The sequence below is a fragment of the Triplophysa rosa genome, linkage group LG4 (assembly GCF_024868665.1).
Source record: "Triplophysa rosa linkage group LG4, Trosa_1v2, whole genome shotgun sequence".
Taxonomy (NCBI): domain Eukaryota; kingdom Metazoa; phylum Chordata; class Actinopteri; order Cypriniformes; family Nemacheilidae; genus Triplophysa; species Triplophysa rosa.
Genome location: NC_079893.1, coordinates 27,267,154 through 27,293,118, shown reverse-complemented (window position 1 = coordinate 27,293,118; position 25,965 = coordinate 27,267,154). Strand labels below are relative to the sequence as shown.

Here is a 25,965-nt window from a genome sequence, read left to right as displayed (position 1 = left end):
TCTGATATAGGCTACAATAATAAACCATAAGTAGCCTATATAAAATAAAAAGCACCACTTTATGCAACAAACTAACTGCTTGCAATGTTTACTTGTTCAATTGTGAAGCTTGAAAGCATTTTTAAAGTGAATAAAATTATGTGAAGTCAGACCGCATGTCATTTTGTCCCCGATGCACCTGTCCTGTCCGCGCGCTGTGACGTCAAGTGTCGTCTTCACAGAGGCGTGTCAAACAACACGTGCGCAGTTCGAGCTCCACGGTCGTCTTGACTCAGGTGCAATTTTCTGCATCTTCATCCGCAAAGGTAAGACCGAAATTTCTCATGCTGCCGTGTTTATCCGCCTATTCATGTTCATAAGCGTGATAGTAATAGTAAATTGTAGTTTTAAACATAGATGCAGTGGGAAGATGAAACAGAATACCAGAAAACTTTTTTTCCAACCAAGAGACATAAAAACTAGCCGTTAATGTTTTGACGTTTACAAAGCACTAAAGAATAAGTTGTATTGTTTGAAGGCGGTTGTTGAGGTTGCCTTGGTTTAGAGAGAAAAAAGATTATTAAAGACGGTTCAGTCAGACCATCCTCACAAGTTCACGACAACGTCAATGAAACGAGTCTCTACAGAATATAATAGATACAAAATGACTGATATCGAGTTTTTCACACGTAGTGTTTTGAATGTACAGAACGAATGAGTATAATGGTGTAATGTTCACGTTACTGAATGATGTCATGTTAAGTGTGTGTGCGCAAACGTGTCTTTGATGGTATAGCCTATTACTGTACATGACGTTATGCTTTAGTGCTATACCAAAATATATGCTATACCGGCATATAACAAAAAGCCCCTTATTCAGGTCAGGATCTGTCTGTTTTGAATTTCTTTGAATAAATAAGCTGATGTCACTGGCTTTAGTAGTAAAATAAACGGGGAACTGGAAGACTTTGACTTTGTGTGATGCTTGCATGGGAAAGACCTCTGTGTTATGGCTCGCATTAAAGTCATTTCAATCCAAAGGTCAGTTAATATACAGCAGGGTTAAGGATGGTTCAAGTATCTTCAAAACACAGTTAATGTTCAAGCAGATTAGTCACCCTGTCTGAGAAACAGTTACAAGACAGTGAAGACCAAGCTGCTGAGAGAGCGAAACATATTAAAGCAGAGACGTTTACGCCAGAAAAATATTTATAATAATTAAAATTGTTATTAAAATATCACAAATTTCACAGATTCAATACAATACTATTACAATGAGTGTCCTGCTAAATATAGATAAGACATCATCTTATAGATAAGATTTTCTATTTCATAACCTCAAAGAGGGATTTTGCATGCCTGTTTTATTGAATGAACTGAATGTCCCAGAGACTACGTACAGTGATGTTTTTCTCCCCGCTGTGCAGATTGAGTTTCCCCTGCGTAACACGGCACTTGAATTGATGCATTCAAGCCTGAAGAAAAGGGCATGTCTGAAAAAATATAGCTAGAGAAGGTGAATTACAGTTGGAGAGCTTTAGGTTACATAAGGTCAAAACTGGTTGCCAGCTACACCATGTCTGCTTCTTGGATTTCTCACAGAGGATTAATTTAGCATCTACAGGTGTTTTATGAGCCAGCGAAAGCTTGATTCTGGCTTGTTGACCTTCGTAAGTTGTTGATTCAGAGCTTATTTTAGAAAAGGTCTACTGGGAAATGTCTCCTTGTGTACCCTGCGGTGGAAGTCACAGGTGTACTGTCTGTACTGTATCTGCAAACAGGGATTTTCCTGGTCATGGAAGATCATGGCAAAGGATTTTGGTAACCTGTGTGGAAAACAGTGTTTTATATGCAAATAGTGATGTTCCAATACCCATTTTCCCTTCCCGATACACTCAAAAAAATAAGTGGTTGGATTAACGTAATTTTATTATGACACCCATTTCCACACAATTGAATTGGTTTATCTGAACTTAAACTGGGTGAATTGTACAGACAAGGTAATCTTAAATTCATCAACTAATTTTATTTAATGTCATGTAATTCATTCGTGTTAAGTCAATTAAATGTGAATGCTTCAGTGTGACACTTTCGGTGTTTGCATTCTGAGCAGCGATTTCACATTTGCAGCGTTAAGCAAAGCTTATACTCGCCGATACCAATACCAAAATTTTATGTGGTATCTGTGGCATTTCCGATATGAGTATCGGAACAACCCTAATGCAAATTTCAGCTCTTTGAAGGGATAGTTCACGCAAAATGAAAATTCTGTCATAATTTATTCACCCTCAAATTGTTCTGTATTCATTTCTTTGTTTTGCTGAACACAAAAGATGTTCTGAAGACATTTTAACAATGTTTTGTGCAATATCAAACCGTTCTGGGGCACCATTGACTACCATAGTTTTTTCCACCAATGTGGAAGTCTATAGTGCCCTAGAACTGTTTGGTTACAAACATCTTTCTTTGGTTTCAGCAGAACAACAAACTTTATACAGGTTGAGGGTGAGTAAATGATGACAGAATTTTCATTTTGGGGTGAACTGTCCCTTCAAAGCTCAGTTGAGATTAATGATATACATGCAGATGCTCTGCTCAGTTTGCTTTGGCAGAGATTTGTATTGACGTCCTTTAAAAATGACCTTGCACAGAAACCACGGTACAGATGACAAGTGAGTTATGCAAATATATAATGCACCTGTCATAGTAAAACCGCATGTTTTAATGTCAATACAGGCTCTGATAAAGCAGGTAATATTGTGCTTGCACAATATGTGGTGCATAAACACTCATTCTACTGTAAAATTAGATTTTTCCCACCCTATATGCTTTTATTAGGCCTCTTTCTGTGGAATAGATTAGAGCAAAGAGTCGATAATCCAGGTTGAGAATACTTCATGTTGCAAGAGCAAAAAAAACACCTTGAAATGTTTTTCGTTAGCATACTAAAATAAAATGGATTCATGACTGTTTAAAAGATGGACTTGTAATACATATGTACATATATATTGTAGACCGATTGATCGGCGGGCCGATTTTTGGGATTTTTTAAATTAATCGACATCAGCCGATTGTGCCGCAAATTAGGCAGGTGCATCTGTAAGGAGTTAAGCGTTGTTGTGGAACACGCGACGCTGCCTGTTGAGGCAAACAGATTACCACCGGCATAACACTGCCTGCTAAATTTTTATCTACCTGATAATTTGACAAGAATTCAGTAAGACTTGAATTCTTTTTATCCTTCGTTCTTTTGAATATTTCATTGATTAAATATGATGCTACTTGAGAATGCAAGTCGATCTTTCTATCAAATGGACGAAATAAGTGCACACAATTTACAAATGAAAGCGACCGGGGCAGATAAACATACAGAGAGAAGCTTTTTTTTTGCTCTGACAGCCGCGAGACATGCTGAACACTCTTAAGTGTGTGTTATAAATCTGAAATGGAGAGAAAACATTCTGCGTGCTTGGTACGTTTTTCGTCATTAAACCAAACTTTTAAGTCTTTAAAGCGTCAACGAGCAACTTTTTGACCTTAAAATAATGTCTCTAAAATTATTTTAGTGTAGGTCAACTTTTAACTGGACGAATTATACTGCCGTTGCGACCTGAGCAGCCTCCTATCGGCTGAAATTGCACTTGTAACTTTAGTGTTCGGGCCGGTACAAGCCCCGCCTATCCCCTACTTTACGGCATACGTCACGATTTACTCGTAGCCTGGGAGAAGTTAGCCAACAGCAGAGCTAACAGTAAGACGAAACGAACCAAAACATCACCATGGCAGAGCCAGCCAAAAAAAACAAAGAAGGTTTTGTCGGAGGAAGCAAAGAAAAGGAAGCGAGCGAGTGATCGGACACGAGGCCGGTCACGAATCAATATCGGACGGGCTTACACTCGGTGGCGCGAGCAGCAAGAGGCAACGGGTTGCAAAACGAATGGAGACCTAGAGGTCCAGCTACTGGATTTGTAAGTGTTATTATGTACCTTTTTTGTTACTGTCCTTTACTTTTGAACGTATTTGTTATTAGTCTGTGTCATTGGCACACCACCGGTTCACACTAGCTGAGAGATAATATAGAGATAAATAGCAGGGCAATGTTGGCTTGCTCACCGGGAGACTGGATTTATTCATTTAATTATTTATTAGATATTATTTATTAGAATGATCTTGCTTGGTCTAAACACCATGCACTGTGCTGTGTTTTACCTCTCTGTGTTTTTCTTATTTTCTCCTGTAAAGCTGCTTTGGAACAATGCACATTGTGAAAAGAGCTATATAAATAAAATTGAATTGAAATGAAATAATATATGGTTGCTGGTGTCGATAGCTAGCATGTTGTTGTTTCTCGTCATGAATGTGTGTAGTGCTTGTAAATGAAGACTAAAAAAACACAATAAACGTGTTGTGGTAAAAAGTAGCAGATACTTTAGTTCAGACCAGTAAACCGAGTAAATGTTGAACAGTTCAGTCGTTGAGTAGGCTAATGTTGTCGTAATATATACGTATATACATTCTATGCACTGTTTTCATAGCGTATCTGGGTCCGCCGGGTCCGTCGGCTGCCAGCGGGAAATCTTTGCGACAGTTTTTACGACACTGTAAACTAGGGCTGGGCGATATGGCAAAAAAGTAAACTCAATAGTTTTTTTCTATATTGATCGATAACAATATTTATTTCGATATATATTTAATTTAAAAACTGTATCTAAAATAATCTATTTTAAATACAGTTTATTAACAAAAGTTAACCTTTAACCAGTTAAAATTCAATTAAATTAATGCACTGTTGTAACACAGAGGATATTAGGCCATAAACAACATGTACCAGTTCATTCAGTCTCATTTTGACTCAATTGACTCGTTAAGTAAAGGGAGTGTTCATTCAGTACATTCAACCAATGAAAGGGCTCCGTTACTGTGTACATTCGAACGCTATTGGCTCAGCAGCACACGAGCACATACATAACGCTGCAATAATGTCTTGCTTGAGTAGTGGGATTCATTCAATGCATTCAGTGAACTTAGTCTTTCAAAAAGCCATCTCACATAAACTGTAGTACATTTCTTTAATCATGCAAGCATCTTACATACAAGGTTCAATATTTTAATGTGCACACAAACTCACTTCATTACATCTCTAATCTGTACAGGGCAGCGCTGGTTTGTTTCATATGCACCAGCTCATGTTAGCAGATATGTTAACGATGGATATAAAAACGTTTGTGCTTGAGTTTCGAAGTAACTTGCTTGCAATTGCGCCTCAAGTTTGTTTAGTTTAACCGGCGTTTGCGAAAAAAATAATAAGACACTTGATAAACCGCGTGATGACAACTCGAGGTTAGTTTCACTTTCGTTTCCGCTTCCAGTCATGTTTTCCTCCTCATGTTGAGTTTTCTTTGCAAAGTGCAGTATGAAATGGACTTTGTACTTTGACGCGCATGATAAAAGCTGCACGCTGACTGACTGTTGTTACGTTTATTTCTGCGTTCTGTTAGACTGTAAAATTAATCCATATAGAGTCAAAATGCCAATAGCTTATCATCGTTTTTGAAATACATTCTATCACGTTTCGATATGATATCATTTATCGGCACAGCCCTACTGTAAACAGACAATTCCGCATGGGGAAACAGTGAGCAGAAGTTGCTCGTTGTCGCTTTAAGTTTAAACCCTGACTTGTTGTTTCCCCTCGTTTACGCATTATGTCCGAGGCGGTCTTTTGTGGCTGTTTAAACGCATTCGACAACAAGAGTGTCTACTTTTCTTGTCAGGCTAGAAGTGATTTTTTAATTTTTGTTTTAACTTATATTATGACCATTTGAGTAATAGCAGTGTCTGCCAACAAACATAAACAAAAAGCATGCTTCAGAACAGTTTGAGAAGGTGCTTAAAAGTTTTGAGCAATGTGTTATTACTATGAATTAGACTACCATCATGTACCCTGCAATAAACACTTACTCAATCTTTCTCAATCAAGTGCACTGATTTGAAGTGACATGTCTTCAATAAATGTTTAATTTAAGCAATATTCTGTATCACTTCTTATTACTTAATTAGATTTTATGAGATGGTGGAAAAAAGATAATCGGCCAAAGAAATCAGCCTCATATATCAGCCATCGGCTGACCTGACTTCTAAAAATCGTCCAGAGAAAAACCCATATCGGTCGACCGCTAATGTAAAGAACTGTAAAACAATTTTGTTGGGAATTGAAATTGTTGGGCTGTATTTGGACCATAAATTGGATTTGAGAGACTAAGGGACATACTGTATATATTGTCGACCGATTGATCGGCTGGCCGATTTATCGGGCCGATTTTGGGGATTTTTTTAATTAATCGACATCGGCCGATTATGCCGCAAATTAGGCAGGTGCATCTGTAAGCAGGTAAGCGTTGTTGTGGAACACGCAACGCTGCCTGTTGCGGCAAACAGACCAGCATAGTCCTTTCCCGAACAAGGACTATCTTAAACCAGGACTAGGCCTAAAAAACATACTTTACAAAAAACATTACTGGTGTGCATCTTGAGACAAAATAATCCCACTGATATATTTGAAGATATGCCAGTATAAATTGTTTTCGTTTAAGACGCCTCTAACATTTCAGTTAGTCTGGGACTAGCTTAAGCCCTGTCTGGGAAACCGCCCCTAAAAGTTCCAGACCAAGATTTTAGGTTCATTATTTTCAGCAGCTCAAAGTGAATGTTTAAGTGTAGCCTATCCTCCTCAAGAGAAGCGGGGTTTGTGACTGCTCCTAAAGTAATGTAAATGAGCCGGTTTCATTTCGTTTCTTCACCAATGTATAAATAATTTCTGAAGAACATTAAGTAGCCTACCTGTCTAGCCTAAGATTTAGATTCCACGATCTTGTTAAAAGCATTCTCTTCTATTCGCTGTCTGTGTTTGTACAGATTCTTGTCTCTAAGAGACATTTGTGGCTGGTCAAAAAGCCATGCCCTAGATTCAAACCTATTCAAACTCTTAAAGTCCTGGTGAAATAAAAAATGACAATGCCTATTTTTTCATGAAATATTGCAGCATTTATTGTTAATAGTTTTTCAATGTTGGTCATTCTCTTTTAAAAAATTGGGTGCCCTCATAAACTTCAGTTAAAATCTGAAAATGCACTTCCGTCCTATAATGCCTATCAATCTTAAATGACGTATGTTAGACGGCTTGGGCTGAGCATCCGTTAACTCCTCCCCTTCAACTGTCAATCTGCTACCAGTTTAATTTCAAAATGCAACAGCTGTTTTTATACATCAAATCGCAGAAAAAGACGAAAGCCACGCCCACTGTTTTTCTCATTCAAAATTTCATTTCACTCGGAAATGCGTCAAAATCCAGAAGTAAAAACGATCGCAACTTCCGGTTCACGGGGACTTTAACCACTATGACCCTCCACCTAGAACATCCTTTTAAAAGCATTTTTTAAAAGTTACGCCTCTTTTAATGATTTAAAGAGAAAAGTAAGCATAGTTACATCTCGCTTATTAATTAACTCCTAATGATGATAAATATGCTGTAGTCAGGGAGTTCCTAGAGGGACTACAGGCATCCATACATGCAATACACATAGATAATGGAGAATGTGAAGCTGACGTCACACCCTATGTTGCATGTTGTGGTGGCGCCACTATCTTGGGAGGATAATACTCCACTGCTATTATTGTTTTGATATGTACCGTTACTTGTTTTGTTTGATATATGGAGAAATCGAAAGTGATATTACCATGGGCTTTTCCTGAACGACTCTGCGTAATGCTATTGCAGTTTTTTAACACAGCAAGACTGACCTACCATAGTTATATTTCCTAATCAAACAAGAAAAACAAAACACTGCATTGAACGGACTAGCAGCCATCCTCCCAAGATGGCGCAACATTCAACGTGGCGTGACGTCGATTAACAAGCTCTATATTGAAGACAATGATATAAAGAGATACTTCACAAAAATTATACTCATGTATTAGGGCTGTCAAATGATTAATCCAGAATTAAAGTTTGTGTTTACATAATTTGTCTGTGTACTGTGCATATTAATTTTGTATTCATAAACACATACTATATTTAGGAAATATTTACATGTATTTATTTATACGTATATATAAATGTTTTGATATTTTTCTTAAATATATGCAGGTATGTTTTTATAAACACAAAATCAATATGCACAGTGCACAGACTGATTATGTAAGCACAAACCTTAATTCTGGATGCGATTATCACGATTAATCGTATGACAGCCCTATCATGTATACTCATGTTGTTCCAAAACTATATGACTTTTCTTTCATGGGACTAAAAAGTGAAGGTTAGGCAGAATGTTCATACTGTTGTTTTGCATACAAAGTGAATGTAGACAGATTGTCATGGTTTGCACGGGAGGAGAAGAACCCAAATGCAGGCAGCGGGGATTAAGGGGTTAACAGAGATTTTATTAAACAAGGAAACAAAACAAAACCCACGCGGGGGTAAAACACAGGAACAAGAAAACAATATACAAGAACAGAACGAGGACTCACTAAACACTAAACTGGACTAAACAACACTTGGCAAAAAAACTAGACTAAACACTTACTACAGGACTGGGGATTACACAGCAAACAGGAACATGGAGTACATGGAACGCAAGGCAGACATTAAGACAGGTAAGCATGACAAACGTAATCCAAGAGCAACAAGAAAATGAAACATGACTATTTAAAGGGTAGACAAATGAAGGATAATTAACGAGGGCAGGTGGGGAACATTAGACACGGCAGGAAAGCAATACATGAGACAAGAGGGGCGGGGTCAATGACAAGACACGAGAAAACAGATGAGATATCAGAAGATAAACATCCCATGGTCTTCTCACATAAAACCTAAGGCTTTGCCATGGCTCTGCTACAGGACCAAGAAAAACATGACTAAATGAAGCAGAGCCATGACAGAAGCCCCCCCTTTAATGAGCACCTCCAGGTGCTCACCAAGGGGTAGACGGACGAGACAAGACCGACTGGGTGACAGACAGGACAAGGCAAAACAGAGTAAACAAAATCAACGGCAGACATGACAAAGTAACAACAGGGCTTGGGTGGGACAATAAAAATAACAAACATGGGAGGGGGTGGGGCCAAACAAGGGCTCTTAGGGGCAGTCCATGGGGGTAGGGAGAAGGGGGAATAGTCTTAGTCCCCGGCTGCGCTCGAGGGCGCGGAGTCCTGGGGGACTTAGGGGACTGGACGCCGGCTGCACCGGATTGGACCTTGGACTAGACACCGGCCGCACCGGACTGGACACGACACTGGACGCCGGCTCGATCTCCGGACTGGACGCCGGCTCGATCACCGGACTGGACGCCGGCTCGATCACCGGACTGGTGCCGGACTGGATTCCGGCCGCGCCGGACTGGGCACCAGCCGCACCGGCGTGGACGCTCCTTCGCTGCGCCTCTCCCTCCTTCTCCGCACCACCGGATCCATAGCCGACCTTGGCGAATCCGTGGGGACCGGAAGGAGTTCCGCAGCGGAGGAGTCAGCCAACGTCATCCCCGGATCCCCCCTCCCCGCCCGCTACCGGCGCCGCCAGAGTGAGCGGGGACCGTGGAGCTCAAGCCGGAGGGTACTGAGTCCCCCCGGGTAGCGGCAGCCAGGTCGAGGCCCTCCAGCGTGATCGACCGCGAGGTGGAAGTCCCACGTGGAACCCCACCCCCAGGATCGTCCCGGTTGGCCACGAACCTGACCATAGCCGCGAACCCTAGGGGACCCAGCAGCCTCTTCTCAGACGGGGTGAGGGGCTGAGTGAGGCAACAGTTCAAGATCGTCTTCAACTCTGCCTCGTTGAACTCAGTCGCCTCAGCCACCGCCGAGAATGCCCCAGCGAACTCCTGGTTCCCGTAGCTCCCCTGGCGGTAACCTAGCAGCAAGCGGGCCAGGGCGGACCGTGAGGACAACGCCGTGCCGTCCATCTTGCTGCCCGCTGGGTTCTGATTAGGCTCTTGGATTCTGTCAAGGTTTGCACGGGAGGAGAAGAACCCAAATGCAGGCAGCGGGGATTAAGGGGTTAACAGAGATTTTATTAAACAAGGAAACAAAACACAAAACAAAAACCCACGCGGGGGTAAAACACAGGAACAAGAAAACAATATACAAGAACAGAACGAGGACTCACTAAACACTAAACTGAACTAAACAACACTTGGCAAAAAAAACTAGACTAACCACTTACTACAGGACTGGGGATTACACAGCAAACAGGAACATGGAGTACATGGAACGCAAGGCAGACATTAAGACAGGTAAGCATGACAAACGTAATCCAAGAGCAACAAGACAATGAAACATGAGGACTATTTAAAGGGTAGACAAACGAAGGATAATTAACGAGGGCAGGTGGGGAACATTAGACACGGCAGGAAAGCAATACATGAGACAAGAGGGGCGGGGCCATGACAAGACACGAGAAAACACATGAGATATCAGAAGATAAACATCCCATGGTCTTCTCACATAAAACCTAAGGCTTTGCCATGGCTCTGCTACAGGACCAAGAAAAACATGACTGAATGAAGCAGAGCCATGACACAGATGATATCAAATTTAACAAGTGACGATAAAGCACATTTGACAAATAAGCACCATTGTAAATGAGATTTGAGATCTACAGCACAAAGGAAGATTGCTTCAGAAGAATACAGCGAAGGAGATTCATGGATTTTTATAGTGTTGGATATCCTTTGTATATTTGATATACGGACAGGGATTAGACTAGTCCTAGACTAAAATAAATGCTAGAGCTGTCCAAACCAAAAAAACTTGCACTGCCATGTCTTTGAATACAGTGTTGCTTTTGTGTTGTCTCAAAATGCACAGAAGTAATGTTTTTAGTAAGGCGTGTTTGGTAAAACTACTGATTAAACTAAGGCCTAGTCCTGATTTCTGGGAAACCACCCCTTTAAATTCAATTTAAGATAGTAAGTCATACAGGTTTGGAAAACATGAGGGTAAGAAACTCTACATTTTCTGGGATAGTGCACCTAATATGATCATTCAAGAGGAGCTTGTATCTCTAATAATTAAATGCCTTTACAGTAAATATTGATCAATTATGAATGTTTTGTCCTTTCAGTCACATATGAACGATCTCCCAACACATAAGGCACACAGATCCTTGCGAATACAATGGAAGGGGACTTAGAAATCTTGAACCCTGATGTTCTAGCTTTCCTCTGCCATTACATAATCGCCTATTGATTTTTGATCTTTTGCTTCAACAAGAGCTTATTGTGTTTATTATAATCCTTTCCACTTGAACATTACAAATCTTTTGTTGTCCCTTGCATGCTCAAAGTCACATGTGGCATCATGACTCCACATCAGACCGAATGGAAAACAGGGCTTATTGGTATTGCTGTCATTCGATTGTTTGGTTAAAGAGCGAGAACAGTGGTGTCGGGCGTGTATGTGTGCAAACGCTCATGTCCTGTAGACATAAGTACATAAAACATGCACACACACCCCAAAGCTTGTTCTTTAATTTCCCCGCCAGCTGAGTATAATGTTACAGCCATGACTGCTGTTTGTGTGAGTGGGATCTTTCATAAGGCAAGCATCACTTTTATTACAATGAAAGTCTAATATTAAAAATATTACTAATGCAGTTTGTTGGGACGTTTGCTTTTCCTCTTTTACCCAGAGGAAATGTTATTGCACAGAGGTGCTCTTTATAGCACATTATTATTAAGATTGAAGGTTGAGCAGATTTTATGATGTTTCTGTATCTTAAATAGTTGAACATGGTGTCTGCAACGCTGAGATCATGGGTTCAGCTTTGAATGTAGTATATGTTGCTTTGAATATAACTTGGGTATGCGACCACACATTATCATTCACCCAGAACACTATAGCAACAAACTAAAAACCACTGTGATCACCTGCATTGCAACTTTCAGGTCACCACACACAATGCCTTGTATCACTGACAGCAAATTTTGCACAGACACCCATAAGAAATGAAAAACAGATGAAACTTTGCGACTGTGTCTTGTATGTCAGACCCAGCAATCTCACAAATGTCTGAGAGTTTCAAAAGAGATCTCAACAATGTCACAAACTGAGCTCAGATTTGCAAAAGTCTGCCAGTGAAAGTCAATATTATTGAAGATCTCAATATGAACTCAAACCTTTCTCATCGAATTTAATCAAATCAAGGTTATTTTTTTACCTTTACAATCTATATTCATTTTACACCTCCATACGTTTTATGTGTTTTAAAAATCGCCTGATTTGTTTCTGTTTTTATTTCTCAGAAGCACCTTGCTGAAAAAACAACAGAAAATAGCCCTTCTGAAAAAAACAATAGAAACCCAATAGAAACCATTGCATAAATTCTAATGGTTTCCATTAAAATACCATTATGAACCATTAGCTTTTTCCATTAAAACCATTACAAAATTGTTTTTTCTAGTGTGTTTTGGGCATTATTACAGTAGAATTAAACATCCCACCATTAGATTCCATCACATACCAGTAGAACCATTACAGTTTCCATTAAAACCGATACAAATCCCTATAAAACCATTAAAACCATTACAACTTCCTTAATAGTTTCTATGGTTTTTTTCAGCAGGGAATACTTATTTAATGGTTTCTATTGTTTTTTCAGCAGGCAGAAACCATCACAGAAATTCTAATGGTTTCCCTTAAAATACCATTATGAACCATTAGCTTTTTCCATTAAAACCATTACAAAATAAATTTTTATAGTGTGTTTTGGGCATTATTACAGTAGAATTAAACATCCCACCAATAGAATCCATCACATACCAGTAGAACAATTACAGTTTCCATTTAAACCAATACAAATCCCTTTAAAGCCAATAAAACCATTATAACTTCTTCAATGGTTTAGATTTTTTCAGCAGGGATTCCCTAGGGAAGTTATTGGTTTTATTGGCTTTAAAGGGATTTGTATTGGTTTAAATGGAAACTGTAAATGTTCTACTGGTATGGGATGGATTCTATTGGTGGGATGTTAAATCCTATTGGAATAATGCCCAAAACACACTATAAAAAGGAATTTTGTAATGGTTTAATGGAAAAAGCTATTGGGTTGTAAGGATATTCTAATGCAAACCATTAGAATTTCCGTGATGGTTTCTGTTGGGGTTCTATTGTTTTTTTCAGCAGGGATCATAGACACCATTTTAGTTTCCATTAAAACCAATACAATTACTATTATAACCATTACATTTTCAATATTTTATTTTCTCCAGGCTATATTTTAGGCGAAGCATACAGTTAACTAAAGATAACTAAAAGAAACGTAACTGCATAAAATCTCTCTGATATCTACCTCTGAGTAACAGTTCATTGAACTAAAGTGAGACTGGAATACCCCAGCTTGTATCCTACTGATGCTTCAGTTAATGTGTGATTAATGCATTGCTAAGAGCGTGGTTTCCCAGGCTGTGGTCACACACACACACACACACAGTGTTTGTCTAACTTTGCGTCACTCTTGTGCAGCACCAGGCAACCGGTGTTTCTTCCCAGGCCAAAGTGAACTATTCTCTGTCCTCAGATGTCACTGCATTTGTAGTACAAAAGGCCACTGATATATCGCGATACAAAGCCGATTAAAAGACAGAGGAGGCGTTTATGCACTCTGTGGTTTGCCGGTAAAACAAGCCCAGCAGTATGAAAGCGTTACGTTCTGTGTGGCCATGTTTGCAAAAATAAAAGCAAAGAGAGAGTGATGCGCCTTTTCGTCTGCGTCATGAATCATGTAATACTGTATCATAATGCCGGTACTGTATATAATAGTCATACACATGATCTCAGTAATCTAAGCTTGTGAGATGGTCAGTTACACAAGGCAATAAAGACTCAATAGGTGTTTTTTAGTGTTTGTGAAAAAATTGCAACATTTCACAAGGACCTTTAAACTGAAAACACGATCAAAGGGCATGGCAGAAGAATCTTACAAATGCCCGGGACAAGATTTTAACACCTTTGAACACAGGAAATGATGCACTAAAGCGCATGCAAAGAGTAAACACTCGACATGCAGCATCTCGCACACAATCGAATGGGATTTTCGATCAATTCTAGTTGTTAACTGGATTTCTTCAGTTACAGACCTATATTAAGCAGCAGCGTTGCATATCAATGATATATGTTTTATATTTTATTTTTTAGGTGAAATTTTAACCTGAACCTGCAGACAAACATGGACTCTAATCTCGGAGAAATGGACAAAAACGGAGAGGAACTGGCAGGTTTGTGTCTTTATATTGAAATAAATTCACATTTTTGCTGCTGTTACAAAAATCCTTTTATTAAGATAACTACAGTAAATTCCTGTAACACACAGTCTTATTGCTTTTGCAAATAAAGTCATCAATAGCAGATATAGTTAAAGGAGTAGTTCACCTTCAAAATGAAAATTCTGTCATGATTTACACGCCCCTCTTGTCATTTCAAACCTGTATGAATTTCTTTGCTCTGCAGAACACAAAAGATGATATTTTGAAAAATGTTGGTAACAGAACAGCACATTCCTGATATACTGATAAACACAATAATATATATATACATTCCTGATCTTTTTAATAAACCATACTTGACCTCAAATATGAGTGTTTAATGTTAAAAAAAATGTTGTTTATATACAAGCAGACAAAAAAGTCTCTAACTTTGTGCATTGTGCGTTAAGCTGCGAATAGTTGACATAGTGTCACGAGTAATGTGTAACATAATAAATCTGTATTTCTGTGTCGAAATCAAATCCTGATTTTTGGTTTACATTTATAGGAAGGAAGAAGTCACGTTTTAAGCAGCTGAAGACTCGTCTTTTTGGGAAACTGAAGAAGAAGGAAAGCGATGGCCTGATGAAGCAAAGCCATTCTGCCAGTGATATCACTGCTCCAGAAGGCGGTAGAGAAAGCTATGATTCTGAGGACGAGTGTTTGTAAGTGGCTGACCTGTCACATGCTGTCACGGCTGACTTCTGTAACACATAACAAATGTTATTGACAGTCATTACAACTCAACTCACTTTTATTGTCACATCACCACGTGTGGTGAGTGAAAGTCTTGGGTGCGTACTCCATACAAAGTAGGACGCAGTTGGTCAGACAACTGTATGACAAACAACTGTATGACTTTACAGACTTAAGTGACAGTATGTAGTGCAGACGAACAGTGCAAAGTATAAATAGACAGACTGTACAAAAAAGACAATATACATTACAAGATAGCATAGTAATGCAAGCCTTGTTCACACGGCATAATCCAGTTCAGATCTGTATTCATTGGAGTGACACTGGACTAAACCATTGGGAGTGTTCACACTTTGGCTTTATTTTATATTGCATTTTATATTGTTTTAGTGCAGACATTGTACAAGAGAGAAACCACATCCCAAATAGTTCAAAAAATGTCATGACTTGTGATATTTCATATGCATTTATTTACTATATACAGTACATACAATATATCTATTAAAGAAACAGTTATTGGATCTGATCCTCAGGTACCCTCAATGTCTAAGCTCAAGGGCTCTGTCCCACGATAGCATCTTCTTTACTGACCAGCCACAGTCTACAGAACCAACACGGGTTCTTTCACAAGAGAACGTTCAAGGAAAAATTAAGGCACTGCAGGTGAGCAGATGTTCTTTATAGTAGCATTACATGCATCTTCAATAATCTTATTTTTCATCTTATTATGAAACATTTGAGAGATAATCGACTGTATTATTATTTTATAAAGAAGAGGAAGCACTGAACTTCAGTTTAAGCTTAGATTCAGCATAAGTGGAATCAATACACTTGCGGTTCTGTTTTGGTAGTTAAAACTACAGCAGCAGAACTTACGTCTAGGACCTCCTCCGATGCTGATTCCCAGCAGACGCACAGAAGACTCGGGAGCCACTTCAGAGGACGATGGTTTACCCTGCAGCCCACCTGAGATGTCTTTCCACGAGCAAGTGATGCATGAAGCAGTCTACAAGGTGAAGAACATAAACTTAAAACAGAACTTTTTTTTCCCCTGTGACTATAGTGCTGTTTATATTTAAGTTGTCTGTCATTTCTTATACAGTATCCAGAGTCTAAAAAGCATCTGAGCTCTCTGAGTTTAGCAGGAACAGGAAGTGAAGAGGAAGAACAGGTAACATTCTCGTGTACAATCAAGCCTGCAACCCATTTGTTTTTCAAAACAAACCATTAAAAACATGAAGAAAGATTCTTCAGTTATACTATCACAATTTTTTTTGTATTCAGAGCGACCCTTTTCAGCCATCCTCAAGACCTCTATCCCCAGTTTTTAAGCCACTCCCTCAGCCAATCATCAGCCCCACCCCAGCCTTGACCACACCCACCGCAGGCGTTGACTTCAGTAGCCATGTGAATTACACGCCCAGGCTGGATAACTCAGCCGCCCGCCATCGCATGTAAGTCAAACCGAGGAACCAGCGAGTCAGCACAAGGGTCAAAAGAGCGCCAATGGTGAGATCGCAAGGGCAATAAAACACATACCAATCTCACATGCTTCAAAGCTGTTAACATTCTTGCATTGCCATTACCTTTCAAATTGCGCAAATTGAAATTGCGAGTTAAAAAAAATACATATCAAGGGTTTCACGGAAAGTTCTTTACTTTACAGAAAGTTCTTTACATCAGTGGTTCTCAAACTGGGGGCCGTGGCCCCCTGGGGGGCCCCAAGATGGATCCAGGGGGGCCACAGATTTTTTGGCATTTTATGAAATATAGAAATTTATCATAGATTTTATGCAATCAAACATCAGAAAAATGACACCACCAACCAAAAGAATTGAGGTTCCAGCATTGTATAACTGAATGTTTTTGGTTTAATTAAAATCATAAGTTTAAGATTATACGTCTTTATACGGGGGGCCGCAAAGCGATGCACTTAACACAAAGGGGGCCTTACAAAGAAAAAGTTTGAGAACCACTGCTTTACATTATATAGGGAAATCACAAAAAAGACTTTAGCTGGGTTTTCGCAGACTGGGTCGCATAGTCACAAGCTTTTTTAACCACTCACTAAACAATGAATTTAGCAGCAGTCTGTTGTCTCTCTTTCCAGGCATCTCTCACTCCAAGACATCTTTCTGAAAGCGTCAATGACTTGGACAACATTCTGTCTGAGGAGGACGATGATGAAACCCTGACGACCACAGAAACCATGCGACATCGATTATATTCCTCTCCGACTTTGAAGATGCGAGACAAACTTACATCTCCAGAACCAAAACCAACCACTCCAACCCTGTCGGTGCAGAACCAGGAAGAAAAACCTACAGAAATTAACTTACTATCTCCTAATGTTGAAATGCTAAAAGAGTCCGGGGAATCTGAGGGAAGGGTCACCAATAATCCTCTCTATCTGCAGCCCATGTTATCGGGCAGATTGTCACCTTTTGGAATTTTGGAATCCACACAGACATCAAGGGAGACGGAACCGTTAAGAGCCCATTCACCTATCCAGAAGCACCATACTCAAAACATTCCGATTTCTGACAATAAAAGATTGTGGAGGTCGAGTGAGAATCTTCTGTGCGGCACGGATAAAAAAGATGGGATCCTGCCAGAAGCATCATTCAGATTACATCCCGTGCCTCCCATCAGAAAGCCTACATTGGAAATGAGGAGCCCTACATCTCCAAAAGGAGCCACAGAAGCTTCAGCGAAGTCTTGGGAGGTTCTTCCGGAACCATACACTCCTGAAATATCACCAACTGCAGTCTCTAAAGGAGTCACTGGATCGCCTTCTGGAAAAGACACGTTGTCGCTTAACTCTGTGTCATTCCAGTTTTCCATCGCATCTGCAAAATATCGCTCCAAAACACCCAGCGAAAGTGTGGCGAAGCCAAATGAGGGCAATTTGAAAGGTGCTCCAGGAATCAAGACAAAATCCAGCAGACCCAACACAGAACCACAGAAAGATGAAGCAAGGGAGACGAAACCGAGCGAGCTGCAAAATCACCTTCAACATCAAACGCAAGAGACGAAAAGCAATTCTGGTAGAGAAGTAATATCTCCTATTACCTCCAAACCAACATCAGGAAACCAGCTTAAAAAGACGGAGATGTCTACAGAATATGTGGATGCTGAAAAAACAGAGGAACCTGAGGACAGGAAGAATGCTTTTGGAGTGCAGCTTCGCACCACCTCTCTGTCTCTGAAATATCGATCTGATGTTTCCAAAATCAAGGATGAAACCAAACGGTACAGTTTAGAGTCTACTCAAAGGACGCCCGTCTCAGAAGAGCATGTCTGGAAAGCCGAAACACCTAAAAATATGTGTGATGCCAATTCCAAAAGTAAATCAAGTCTTCCCAGAAGACAAGATTCGCAGAATCTGGACCCTCAGTTTACAGCCACAGACAGTAAGTGTTACTTTCTTACACTCTCTGTTAAACTCTCAAAATATATTATTGACCGATCGTGTTTACAGCTGATACAATCAGAATCCAGTATTCAAACAGACCATGGTATAAGTGTAAATATAAAAAGTGTTTATTGTTTAACAGATGGAAGACCATCTACCCAAGATACAACAGAAAGCAATGATGCTGTACAGGAGCCAGGCTGGATGAGCCTAGCTAGAGAAAAGACCAAAGCATACCAGCCACTCTTGGGCAAATTATCCACAAATCAGTCCCCACAAGTCCACCCTCCACCTCCGACGCTACCGCCCCTGCAGCCTCCAAAACCAACCGTACCACCCAAAACACATCTTCCAATGAAAACACAGCTTACGTTGAACACAGCGATTCAGATGAGCACACAACAGTCTTCCCAATTAACAACACAGAGATCTCCCTCTAAACTGACCCCGGGTGGAAATAGAGAGAGGCCCCTATCACCCGCTCGAAGAGTAGAGAACCCATTTAGCCAATCAGCAGGCGTGGGACGACTAGCAGACAGTAAGGTAATTGAGGGATGACTTTCTTATTTTATATAGAGGGAAAATTCAAATATTTGAAATGGTTTGGGAATTATCCTCTGACTAATAATAATAATAATATATTATTATTATCATTAACTATTAATGCTAATTGTTAATAATTGTAATAATTGTTAATAATAATAATAATACATTCAATAATATAGTATAATAATATTGTTATCATTATTATTATTATTATTAATAATAAAGAAAATCCCAGGGGGATTTTCCCCCAAAATCCAAAATATTTTAAAGCGTTTGGCATTTTATCAAGCAGCTTCCTTAGATCTCATCATGAGATGCTTTTTAAACAATATTGATGGATTTCTCCTTTTGGCTGCTTTTTCTTAATTAGTTGGTCTTAATCATCCATTAAAAAAAAGAGTTTAAAAAAATGTGTTTGTTTTTTGACAAAATAAATTATTAAATTGACACAATTATATTTCAATTTCAAAGATTAAGACATACGCCTTGAAGTCAAAAGGTTTAGTTCACCCAAAAATAAAATGTCTGTCATCATTTATTCATCCTCATGTCATTCAAAACCTTTATGACTTGTTTCTTATGTGGAAAACAAAAGAATATATTTTTTACTATTATACCATTTCAGCACAGTTGAATTGCCCAATAGGACATTTCCCACGCCTTATGCATGACGGGGAGCTGTCAAGAATATGAATAGAGGAAAGAAGGTCTGAGGTTTCACTGGGTTCGTCAGGTAGGCATCCTCTGTGTTTGGAGGATAAATGATTATAGAAATACATAGCATATTTATACTTACCTTTCCTTGCTATTATCAGAGAGACATCTCATGAGTTGTGTGTCCCAATTTCATCACATCCATTATCCTGGGTGAAAGATGCCTTTTGGTGAGGTGAGGTGCTGCTGATAATGCCCTTTGTATGGTTCCCATCAATAAAAAAATATATTGTGTGTTCTGCAGAAGAAAGAAAGTCATACAGGTTTGGAGTGACATGAAAGCGAATGAATGATAAAAGAATATACATTTTTGGGTGAACTACCTTTTAGATGATGAACTATTGAACTACTATCATCTTACATTTATCTGTCTGTGGCATTGTTTAGCAGGATAAAGGCAAGACTGCATGCAAGAACACCACATCAGAAGCCGATGTAACTAAAAAAACAACAGTCTCCAGCAAAATAGAGCTGACCAATAGACAAGAGCCCATCTCTGCCAACACAGAAGGTAAACAACCGCTGTGACATTTTATGTACTGTAGCTCTTCAAATCTTTGCAGCAAACTGATGATTTTGATTGCTATACACATTGATGCTTGTGTTTATCTGCACTATAGCACCTACTGTTACAACTGAGCCATCGCCAGCATCAGAAGTCTGTCATCATCTGCAGCCTCGGTCAGATGGAGCAGAGCCCTCCTGGATGGAGCTTGCAAAGCGAAAGTCTTTGGCTTGGAGTGATAAAACATTAGAATGAAGATGAGACAAACAACATTCATAAATAAGACATTCTGGGATGGACATATGAAGTGCTAGAATACCAAATGTTACAAACCACGAATGTAATTATGTGTAAATAACCAATGAAAGATAATTCACCTGCTTCAGTAAGACATTGCTACAACTCTGTCAGATTTCACATGGTTTATGTTATTCTTCACTGAACGATTCTTTGTAAATAGGAAATGTAGGATCATTTTTAAATAACTCAGATAAGTTCATCAGTATCTTTACATTAATAGCACACTGTTATTTCATAACAGAGGATTTCATTTCTGATGCACCAATATTAAACTTAACAGGCTACTCAACAGATATGTTTCTGTGTATATTGACTTTATTAAAACAGTTTTAAAGTATACTTATAGTGTGAAATTTAATAGACAAGCCTTTTTAAATGATGTCAATTCCAGGCAATACGTTGGTTACACTGCCCTCTCGTGGATGCTGTCATTGTAGTACACCTTGGCTATTGGTGTGTCAATAATAATCTATACTAGGTGTGAGAGGAACCTCAAAGTACCACAGTTTTTGGTTATTTAAAGAAACCCTTAAAAGAGAACAGAATATAATATGACTGGCGTAATTCCATCAATTTCATTTAGCATAGCGATTCAGATTTTGCTCATTTTTGTCTTGCTGGGAAATACATAAAGTTTATCATATTTCTCAGCATTTGTCATCAGTTTTAACCAGATGGACCACTGACCTAAACGTAAGACCTGCACATAAGACCGTCTTTGTAATGTAAAAAATTCTGATTTGCCTCTGGTTTTCACTAAAAATGATATACTACGCATTCCCTTAAAATGAACTTTCATCAAAGGCAAGTTTTCCATAGCAACAACATGTAACTTACTAAACTTTCCTCCAAATGCTGTGGCTCTGTGCCAAGTGCCATATCCTACACTTTTTAACCTAAAAAATAGGAGAATGAAAATAAAATAAAACATAATTTACTCAATCCTGCTGTTTGCCATTTATTTTTGGAGCAATGTCTTCCCTGTTGAAAAAAAACAGCATGCTTATCCTTAAGTTATGTTTTGATGCTGGTTTGCTGGTTTTTGCTGGTCCTTAGCTGGTTTAAGATGGTGAGGAACCATCACATGACCATCTTGCACATGACCAGCTTAAATCAGCACAAATCAGCATCAAAACATACCTAACCCAGCATATGCTACATTTACCTCGTTCATTTGCGTACATTGGATTTTTAGACTGGACTTGTCGCTTTAAATTAGACGTCAAGGTCATTGTTTCTTACGTATCTCCAAAAATAGAAGGATAAAGAGTATGAAATAGGACGGAGACACTAGTATGCAATGCATGACATCTCATCATGAAAATAATTGTCAGCCTACATTATTGGCTAATTGTAATAACTCAGGTTTTTGACGTGTACTACGTAGCGGTCCAATGGCGTTTGCCACTGACGTCAAATTTTGCGCGGCGCGTCCTCCAAACGAGCAATGGTATGTATGTTTTTCATCATGAACATAATATTTTAAGTAACTTTGTCGACTAATTGTGATAGACAGTTATTTTAGCACGTTACAGACACTTACGGAAACATGTGACGTTTGCCTCATTGCTTCAAAGGAATTACCAACGTCTTCAAAGAGTTGTTGTCGGAAGCAGAGCTGAGAAAATAAAAAGGGTAGCAAAAACGAGTGAAAAGAGCAAAAGTTAAAGAATGCATGGCCGTTTGAAGTTTCCCATTATATCGCGATGTTATTGTTTCTGACGGCAGGGCGATAAAATGAAGATGAAGAAAGTTACGGCTGATGTTAATAATGCGTCGACCCCCCGTTGCTCTGACTCGACCTCATCATCGCCTAATTGACCGGGCAGCATCCCCTGAGCCGTCAGATATGATTTATTAACAATTCAAAGATAAATAATTCACGACAAGGAAAAGAAGCAAGCGGACAGGAGCTATTAATTGGGCACTGGAAGATGGCGGCGATCCCCTGCCTAGATACGCCCCAACTGTTGTTTTATCTCACTTTTCTCACCATAAACAGGCCACGCTTGGTTTAATTTTACTTAATGTATATCTGAAAATTATCAGCACGTTCAAGTTACATACATTATTCCTGGTCTTTTGCTCCAGAAGGGGTCAGTCAACTCATACAATAGCCTACTACTAAGACAACGTCTGAGACTAGGACACTGGTTGGAACTTCGTAGACAATAAACATAAGTTATAACGTTTGACTTTTTTATATAATTAAGAGTTTATTTGGTGTGTTAATTAGTTTTAAGCATCAAAATCTTTTTTAAACTATTAAAATAGACTTTCACCACTGCGTGAATATGTCAACTTGCCTACTTAGTCATGTCATAATATGCAGTATTACAGTAAATAAAACAATAAAAATTACCTGTATGACCTTATAAAGCTGTATGTAGTATATCTGCAGAGTATGGCTGTTGTTTTGTGTTGTGTTATATTTGAAGAGTTTGGTTTCAAAGTGAGATAACTCATAACTCATCAAAAATCATGTTTTTATTGTTATCTTTTTATTGCGTTAGTTAGCTGTGTATTTTAGTTATGGCCTAAAAAAGTTCAAAACAAACCAACTGCAGTTTGATTGATATTAATTGGAATGCACAATAAAAAACATGATTTTTGAGTTTTTTTTTTAAAACGGAGTTATCTCATTTTGGAACCAAACTCTTTATTTATAGTTTAATGCATTTAGTAACTGATACATTTTTTTACACCGCAACCGGACTCGACCAGTGCGATGCGACACGACAAAAGACATAACACTGGGTTCACACCAAACGCGAATTAAGCGGTTTGCAGGAGTAAATTACATACAAAGTCAATGCAAATACGCGTATAGACGCGAACTCGCGGCAGGTGCAACTTTTCCTAAGTGTAATGCTGGGTTCACACCAAACGCGAACAATCGTGCTCCCCACTCTTTATTACTCGTGGTAAAGGTTTGTTATTTTAGTGTGAGTGACGCGATCTGACAAATATTTGTCACGCCGCCCGATTCGCCTCATTTGCACCGCCTGCCGCGAGTTCGCGTCTATACGCGTCTTTGCATTTACTTTGTATGTAATTTACTGCCGCGAGTTCGCGTCCATTCGCGTCTTAACATTTACTTTGTATGTAATTTACTCGCGCCAAACGCTTAATTCACATTAGGTGTGAACCCAGTGTAATAAAAAGCGTATAATGATTGTTCGCGTTTGGTGTGAACCCAGCAGGGCGATTCGCGTATAAAACCGCGTGGAAAACGCGAGCCACACTACTTCTTCTTTTATTCCAAAGCTAGGAGTTTGCGCTCTCCTGGCATATGTTGTCGCTAAGCAACCATGGGCCAAGATTGAGACGATGTTGTATAAACAAAGCGTATATGGATTATATGCACTGAAAATACCTTGCAATAGGTCTGCTAGATTTATTTATGCTGTGACCATCTGTGTCTCCATCTTCACTGAGCTTGTCTATATTGGCTGGTTGGTTCTTGTCACATGACCTGCGGTGCGCGTGCGGCATTCTGAAAAGTTGAAATATTTTAATCTTGATGCGGCGCCAATGCACCTAGAAAAACGGGAGCGTCACACTGCATCGCAACCGCGTCGTCCCCTATTTGAGGGCGCTTGCCACGCATCTACAGTTAAAATAACGAATATGCGTGCGCAAAAGCCGCAAAATGTGAATCACCCCTTACACTGGGTTCACACCAAACGCGAATTAAGCGTTTTGCACAAGTAAATTACATAGAAAGTCAGTGCAAAGGAGCATATAGATGTGTACTCGGCGGCAGGTGGTGCGATTGCCGCGAACGCGTGTCAATCTCATCATCCGCGAAAGTTGAAAATATTTGTCAGATTGCATTACTCGCACTAAAATAACGAACTTTTCCCGCGATTGTTCACGTTTGGTGTGAACCCAGCATAAAGAACAAGCAGGTTATTGCGCGTCCGGTGTAGACATCGATGTTACAAAGAGTGAAGTGTAGACTAATATTCTTTGGCGTTTATAAATTTTGAAAGTGTCTTTTATGTCTATGCAGTGCGCTAAGTTGGACCACAGTTCTCTTGAGTTTTAGATCATTAACCGATTCTAGCTGTGCTGTTGATTCAAAGCAGTGGTAATCCTTGAAGTTTGCTTCTCACAAGTACAGACAGTTTCTGCTGGGATATAACAAGTCAGTGAAATATCCCTCTGAAGGTCTTCTTCAGACAGCTTGCTTCTCATCGGGGAAAGGCTCATGAGAAGTTTTCGACAAGGTCCGTACAATTCTCCAGTTGCCACACGCTACGTACGCAGCCTTTAATGATCGCTGCTTTGGGGAGTGCGCAGATGGAAGCCGATTTAACTTAGCACGCTTTCTATTTGTACTTTTGAAGACATCACTGCAGATAAACATTTGTCTGGTTCTTATTACCAAAGTGTGTCTTATGCCCAAGGGTCATGAGGAAAAACAAACATGAGCCTTTAGCTCATAAATAACTCTTTATGTTGAAACAAATGAGCATTCTTTATGAACAAATACTCTCAATCGCTGTCTTGTGACTTTATGTAAATGATCGGTGACAACCGAGTTACATATTAGAGGATGGAGACATAATTGGGCTGGTGTGTCATTTTGTCATAAAATGGATAATTTTAGTCCCAAATCCTGATTGGTCTACATGCAGAAGAATATGCAATATAGCATTACCTCTCATACCTCTTTTATTAATAGTGGTTTGTTTTTTTGAGCACAGAACGGCATGGGCTCTTAAAGTGATTCTGTCATGATTTACTCAGCCTCTTGTCATTTCAAACCTTTATGACTTTCTTTCTTCCGCAGAACACAAAAGAAGATATTTTGAAGAAAGTTGGCAACCGAAACAGCATTGGCCTCCATTCACTTCTATTGTATGGACACAAAACCAATGCAAGTGAATGGGGGCCAGTTTCCAACATTCTTCAAAATCTTTTGTGTTCTGCGGAAGAAAGCCAGTCATAAATGTTTGAAATGAGGGTGAGTAAATGATGACAGTGATGTCAAAAAAATTGATGAAAATGATTTCAGATGATGGGTGCACTATCACTTTAAGTCGCGGTCCAAGGTGAAACATCTCTCCAGAGACTCTGTATTTTGCTTGCTTGATCTATCCAAGTATATTCCAAGCTATCTCTCATATTCTGTAAAGCAGATCTCTAAACCCGCTGAGAACCGGGTTAGTTCTGAAGCCCAGGCTGGTGAATAATAGAACAAAGAGAGAACGAGCCTTCTGAGGTTCCACTGCGCTTCACCCCTCTGTTGAGCGGAAAGAGAATTACCAAATAATAATAAAATGTATAGACAAGTAAAAAACAAATAGAGAAAATATTTCTTATTATTGCAATGCTCAGAGTTATGCTACCAGAAAACAGATACAGTATCTGCATATGCAGGGAAATAAATAAAATGATTAACTCTCATTTCGCGAAGATATAATGTGTGACGCATTCAACGCAATAACTATTTTAAAAGGTGTCTAATATGTCATATGAATGTGCATGATCTTATTCAGACGTCTTAG

General features: G+C 39.2%; 1 protein-coding gene and 1 long non-coding RNA gene across 2 annotated transcripts; one reads left to right on the top strand and one right to left on the bottom strand.

The window, feature by feature from the left end:
• The first annotated feature begins 248 nt into the window (after nt 1–248).
• On the top strand, nt 249–21,456 carry cracdlb (cracd like b). The gene is given in 11 exon segments (XM_057332148.1): nt 249–305; nt 14,167–14,246; nt 14,782–14,938; nt 15,503–15,632; nt 15,821–15,982; nt 16,072–16,140; nt 16,254–16,478; nt 17,080–18,382; nt 18,527–18,927; nt 20,035–20,155; nt 20,265–21,456. Coding segments are annotated over 10 exon segments (2,757 nt in total). The 5' UTR covers nt 249–305; nt 14,167–14,197; the 3' UTR covers nt 20,405–21,456.
• Nucleotides 15,881–20,341, bottom strand: LOC130553278 (uncharacterized). The gene is made up of 3 exons (XR_008962839.1): nt 20,272–20,341; nt 19,727–19,882; nt 15,881–15,975 (listed from the first exon to the last, which is right to left on the bottom strand). It is a non-coding gene; the product is annotated as an uncharacterized LOC130553278 (long non-coding RNA).
• Nucleotides 21,457–25,965: the final 4,509 nt, after the last annotated feature.